Source organism: Octopus bimaculoides, chromosome 1, assembly GCF_001194135.2.
Source record: "Octopus bimaculoides isolate UCB-OBI-ISO-001 chromosome 1, ASM119413v2, whole genome shotgun sequence".
Classification (NCBI taxonomy): domain Eukaryota; kingdom Metazoa; phylum Mollusca; class Cephalopoda; order Octopoda; family Octopodidae; genus Octopus; species Octopus bimaculoides.
Window position 1 is genome coordinate 139,085,290 of NC_068981.1, and position 7,053 is coordinate 139,092,342.

Here is a 7,053-nt window from a genome sequence, read left to right on the forward strand (position 1 = left end):
ATATATAATTATGTGTATTTCTTCTATCTTAATGAATGGGTTAATAGAAACCAATGTAGCAAAGAACACAAAATAACTGTGGTTCAGTTCCTGTTTTTAAGGCAGGAACTCTTTATATATATATATATATATATATACTCACACAACTTCTGTTGGCAAGATGGTAGAGGGGAAAAGTTTTCTTTTTGTGGGAGTGGAAAATAACTTACGTTCATTAATTTTAAAGGACGAATAAAAACTAGAAACAAGAGGATTATAACTGTACTCACTTTATCAGGTATGCGTTTAGCAATACCTCTCTTCACCCAAGCAAGGCACGGAACGACACTCATAGCAGCAACGCAATATTTTTCAGTGTTGACGAATTACCACGTGTAGTCAGGAGCAAGATGAAAGGTAAAGACAGCAATACGCATGCGTTGAATAATCTTTAGAGTTACTTCCCTTGGTCTCGAGAGGTGAGAAGTACTTTGTGCCACTCCTCTGAGTTCGATTCTTCCCAGAGTGATTTTTGGTATTTCTTCCGCATAAGTAGATAAAACAAGTACTTAATGTTAACGAACAAGAACTATATAGATTGAACTAACGAGGGAAGCTCTACGAAATCATTTGGCCTTTTATAACCAGCCACTAAGATTTCCATATCTAACAGTCTTCCCTTAAAAAAAAAAACTATTCGGTAATGTAATTAGTTTCCTTTGTTGTAGAGTGTCTTTTGAGAATCTGAAATCAGCTGCCTCTTCATCGTGAAATTAAACTCATCTATTATAAGATGCATTGCAGAAATATAAACCAACGCCCTGTGTTTGATTGGCGTTTTATTTAACAACCCTAAAAGTATGAAATGCAAAGTCGACTTCGGGGGGGATTTGAACTCAACGCGTTGAGATGTAGAATAATTACCATAAGGCACACTATCATATGAGCTCGCAATTACGCTAATTAATCATTTGTATGGGGGGGAAAAAAAAGCGTCAGCTTAAATTCAGGGGAAGCCACTCTATAACGAGTTACCTCCCTTGAAAATATTGAAAATATCTGATAAGTAACTGGCGAACCTAATTACTGTTAGCTCTTGTGACCGACAGCATTCTGCCGCCGATGTTAAAAATAATTTTCCAGGAATATCTGAAAATACTGCTAGCCCCTGCGCTAACCTCCAGTTCAAGTGTAACTTTACAAATGCGTTAAAATCTGCTTGATCCGTGTCTCTCTATTTACAAACAACTTTGTATTTATATACCAGACTGGTACCTACTTTTATCGTGCAAGCTGGTTGTTGTTGCTTAACTCTGCGCCAAAAACACTTGACGCGTAATCACAGAGATGTGAGTTCAAGTCTCATGGCTGGCCAGTAGCGTATTTTTCTGCAATGTATGGATAGTTTATTCTGATCACGCTATTTATAGCATTATCACGCGTTTGAGAAATAAATTTATTTCTGTATCATTATATAATTGTTACTTTCTTTTTCTTTTCAAAGAGTTCCGTGTGGTATAAGAGGAATTTGGTTAGTATTTCTAGCAGATTAGAGCAATGGAGGAAATGCTGTATGTATGTATGTATGCATGCGTATATAAGAGAATGAAAGAGGGAGAAAGGGAATAAGAGCTCTTGTTGGAGGTGGGGGGGGATACCGAAATATGTTCACTATAATTATGATCGACAAAAAACACCCCCCGCCAAAACAATAAAGTAAAAACAAAACAAAGAACAACCAAATAGTCAACAAAAACAAAACAAAATCAGGAAATAAGTGAATGAGTGAGTTACTTTCTGCAGGAAGCAGGAGTATTTTGAAACGATGAAGTTGAGGCGATTTGAAGGATCTTGCCAAAAGGTTTCATAAGGGTCTCCTCTGGAAGTAGAGATAAAGGTTACCAGGTTGACATAATCAATATGGTGTCGGACATTAATTTCTTACCGTATTTATTTACTCCTCTTTATGATTTGAGTTATTTTTCCCTGAAGGTTTTAACTTTGTTACTTGGTCTTTTCTCCTTCTGGATCAATAAAATAAAGGACTAAATCAGGTATTGAGTTGCTCAATTTGATCGATTGTAGCTACCTTTCAAACCCACATTCTATTCCATTCAACCATGATCGATGAATTGCTGGATGAAAGCCTCGACATCCCATTAATGGCTTCTCTATCATGGTTGTAGTGAAGGTACGTGGTTTAATAGTTAAAGTGTTCGGGTTATGATCGAAGATCGTGGATTCATTTCTCAGACCAGGCAGTGCGTTTTGTTCTTAAAGAAGGCCCTTAAGTTCTTACGTACTCAACCTGTAAACGAGTACCAGTCGTTTGCAAGCGCAATCCCCTCTTATTTCAGTGGTAACATCGTGGATGTTTCACTGTGAAGAGAGAGTCAAGAGGGTGTCTAGGTCTACTCGTGACTACACAGGGACTTAAAACAATTAGCGAAAGCATGGTGCATGTTATCAATCCATACTCTTTTGCGATTGACGGCCAGCTGTACAGTAGTCCTACCTGTTCACACTGGTCGATTTCGAGTGGAATGAGATACCGCTGTGACTAACCTGGGCAATGGTATCGCATCGGAATTTGAACCCACAACTTCGGTAACACCAATTCGTTGCTTCCTGGATTGCAATTTCATTTTTCGATCCCAAAAGCATGCAGAGCAATGTTGACCTCGGCATGATGTGAACGTAAAGCGTAGAGATCCAACACATATACTGCAAGGAATTCTACCCACTGTTCAAACAACCCTGCTAATTTATTATGTGATTACGACAGAAGTTCTTATCTCTCAAAATTCTTTGTCTGTTTGTCTGTCTGTCTATCTGTTCCCTATGCATTCTCAAACGGCTCCACCAAATCAAATCAAATTTTACAAGGTAATACTATTACACCCCACGAGTGTCAACATGTAATTTTTATTTCCGTTTGGATTAAAACAATATAATATTTTCTCGGAAATAATCTTTCTACAGGACATATTAAACCACGACAACGACGACGATTACGACACATTTTGTATATGTGTGTGTACGTGTCCGTCAGTGTGTATGTTTATGCACGTTCGTTATGTATGAGATAGTAAAGGACATTTCTACCACGACGACGACATTTTGTATACGAGTGTGTAAGTGTCTGTCAGTGCGCGCGCGCGCGCGTGTTTGCGCGTGTTTGCGCGTTCGTTACGTACGACATAGTAAAGGAGATTTTATGCCACCGCCACAACCACGACCACCACCATGACGACGACGACGACCACCACGACGACCACCACCACCACTACCACTACCACGATACATTTGGTATATGAATGCGTATGTGTCTGTGAGTGTGTGTTTTTGCGCGTTCATCACGTAAATGTATGTCTGTGTCTGTCTTAATATATGTAGGTGAGTGTATGTGACAGTGTATGTCTATGTCAATGTATGTGAGAGTGTATGTGTGTGTCAGTGTATGTGTGTGTCAGTGTATGTGTGATTGTCAATTACACTGATGCAAACTGGCTATGTCAAAGAGCTATACTGGCTCCAACTAATGAAATGTTTGATGAACTCAATCATGCACTTCAAAAGTTAACAGATACATCAGAAATGACTTTTCCATCAATTCACACAATAGTCGATCAAATCAGGCAGTTCAATACCCTGTTGAATTTCTGAACATACTTAAGCCCACTGGGATGCCACCATATAACTTGACACTAAAGCTGGATGCTCCCATTATGTTGCTTAGTAATCTTCACACACCTCACCTGTGTAATGGAACTCACTTAATTGTTACTTCCATGAAGCCCCATGTCCTATAGGCAACAATCATAATAGGTAGTCACAAAGAAGAAAATGTCTTTATTCCAGAATTTCTTCTCATACTTACAGATGTTCCATTTGAATTTAAGAGGCTTCAGTTTCCAGTCAAACTAAGTTTTGGTATTTCAATTAACAAATCTCAGAGTCAGTCCTTCAAGGTAGTTGGACTTCATATCTCTACTACATGCTTTTCCCACGGCCAATTCTATGTTGGTTGCTCATGAGTTGGAAGCAGCAACAATTTATTCATTTGGACGCCAACAAAAAATTACACAATGAATATTGTTTATCCTGAGATACTTCAAGATTGACAGATTTTCATTTCGAAATTCTATTATCTTTACAATTTGGATGTTTTTAAATAAAATATACATATTTGGAAATAATTATGAGAAAATAATATATCTTCATATTTATTCTTCATTAATCTGAATAAGAGCAGTATTAACCCGGGCAACGCCGGGTAATTCAGTCAGTTTACTTTAAAGATGTTAACGGATGCATTTATATTTTATTTCTTGTAGAGCAGTAAGTAGCTGAATAGATAGAGAGGCAGGACTAAGGACATTGAAGCAATTAGTAACGTCACATTTCATACTGTGAGTTCAAATCCTGCCAGGATCAACCGTGACTCTCTCAGTTTTCCGGATTCTTTACTTTTTATCATTTTTTATATTATTACTTGTTTCTGTCACTGGACAGCAGTCATGTTGAGGCAATGACTCAAAGGGTTTAATCGAGCAAATCGATCCCAGTTCAAATTTTTTTGAAAGTCTGGTCCTTAGTCTAGCGGTCTTTTTTGTCGAGCCGCTATGTTACTTGGGCGTAAACAGACCGATAGTGGTTGTTAAGCAATGTGCGCGCGCACACACACACACACATATATATATACCACAGGCTTCTACGGAATTTTCGTCAACCAAATTCATTCACAAGGCTTTGGTCACCCCAGAGCTATAATAGAAGGCATCTGCCCTCGTGGTTTCATATTCAGTCACATTACATGGTACCATAGGCAGGCGTCTTTTATTATAGCCCTGGGCCGACGAAAGCCATTATCAGGCATGACTGTGTGCTGTTTGAAACAACTATACTCCTCATATGAATGTGCGATCCTGTGGCAGAGTTTGAAACCGATTTTTCATCAGAGATGTGTCTGAAACAGATACGTGCTTGTCATATGAAATTCAAAAAGGTGCCCAAGGCTTGTCGTTGGAAAGATGGTGGATAATCTTGTGGGTGTTTACTAAGTCAGTTGCCAGACGTCTGAGCTTCAATGTATCCATATCCAGGGAAACAAGACGTTCAGAATATGATAGATGTCTGAAAGCGGGTATTCGTTTTGTTGCACGTTTCTGAACAGTTTCCAGGAGATTTATATGCTGAGCAAGATAGGGGTTCCAGATGCTGTTGTTTATAACCTGGTTAGCCGTATTCGATCAGGCTTATAAACAAAAACTTTCCAGATGTGATCGTCCAATCTTTTAAAGCAAAATATATCTCAGACGATACTATTCAATACCATTCATCGTTTATATTTTGCTTGTTTCAGTCACTGGACGATTTCCATGCTGGAACATCGCGTTGAGGTGTTTAGTCGAAAAAATCAACTTCACTACTTAGTCTGGTACTTATTCTATCATTCTTTCACGCTGAATCGCTAAGTTCTGGGACGTAAACAAGCCAACGTCAGTTCTCAAGCGGTGGTGCGGCGGTGACAGACACACACACACACACACACACACACACACACACACACACACACACACACACACACACACACACACACACACACACACACACAACAAGTTTACAGTTTCTGCAAAGCCAAATCCTCTCCCAAGGATAGAAGCTACTTGCCCGATGTCCCACGCCGTGGGACTGAACCGAAACCACGTGTTTGCGAAACGAACTTCTTAACAGCAATGACACACTTGCACCTTTTAAAGATTTGTAGCATATCAAGCTGTGGCGACTCGTGTATAGAGACTGCAGAATTGCAGCACCCCCTATTTTCACTCAATATTATCGATAACATTCAATATAATAAGTCTTTATTTTCATTAATTCTCTCTTTATACTTGGACATTATATAATCGTTAAACTTAATGTCAGTAGCAATACCCTCGTTCATGAAAAATTATAAAAATCCTTGTATGGAACAGTGTGCTTCACAGTTCCAGCGATGCGGTGTTTGGCTGTTGTGCGCATGAGCACATACCCGAGGGAAGACGCTGCACGCTGGTTAGAGGGAGCATCGTCGCTCATGCAGTGCTGACCCTGTTGTCCGAGTGTAGGATAGTGTTTATTTTTGACTCAGCATGTTTTGTGCTTGAAAACCGTGTACTGTATTCTTGAATGTGGTAAACTGCAGATGATTATCACGCTTCCAGCTTTTCTATTTGATTCATCGTTTTTTTCTTCTGTTGTTTTATTGTATAGAAAATTTAAATAATTTAACCATGACCTCCTTGCATCCCCAAGAAATAAGTTCTGTGGCAGTAAGTGAACAACGGACAAAAACCCCATAGCACAGACATTTGATGGTGCAAATGTCATGAAAGGTAAAACAGCAGGAGTTCAAGCAAAAATAATGCACATTTCATCCACTATTATGCACATCATCTAAATTTAATAATGAGTAATGCAGCAAGTATTACATGGATGTCGAGTGGCCACATTGAAACTTCCTTAGCGTTTAAAAGAAGTCATTATACAAGTTATAGTTAGATTAATCTTGGTTTATCTCCAGTTGAGATCTGAACGAATAGACGCATAATTAAACTCCTTCGGGGATTAACTATCCTTCTATATTTTAAACAGTGTATCAGAATATGGTGTCCTTTCCTTTTTAAGTTTTTAAGACTGCAAACATACTTGGAGTTGTGAAAAGTATGCTGAGAAATAAGAGGTTGAGCGTGAAAGCGAAAAGAGGTATGTATGAGGGCGTGATTGTGCCGACAATGTTATTTGGTGCGGAGACGTGGGGACTGAGAGAGGCGGAAAGTAGGCGACTAGATGTGTTTGAGATTAGATGTTTGGTGGCTATGGTTGGTGTGACACGGATGGACAGGATGAGGAATGAGATAGTGCGAAGGTGAACTAACAATCAAAATGGACAGACGATTATTGAGGTGGTTTGGCTACATGGAGAGGATGAATGAGAAGCGGATGATAGCGAGGGTGATGAAGGCTGAAGTGGTGGGCAGCAGAACCAGCGGCAGATCTCGGTTTGTGTGGATGGATGGAGTGAGGAAAGCT

General features: G+C 39.3%; 1 protein-coding gene across 1 annotated transcript in view; it reads right to left on the reverse strand.

Moving 5' to 3' along the window:
* LOC106870676 (periodic tryptophan protein 1 homolog) overlaps nt 1–414 on the reverse strand; it is a 26,991-nt gene extending 26,577 nt beyond the window's left edge. The window contains exon 1 of the mRNA XM_014916830.2: nt 270–414. Coding sequence (XP_014772316.1) covers nt 270–332 — 63 coding nt within the window. The 5' untranslated portion in view covers nt 333–414. The remainder of the gene's footprint in view (nt 1–269) is intronic.
* Nucleotides 415–7,053: the final 6,639 nt, after the last annotated feature.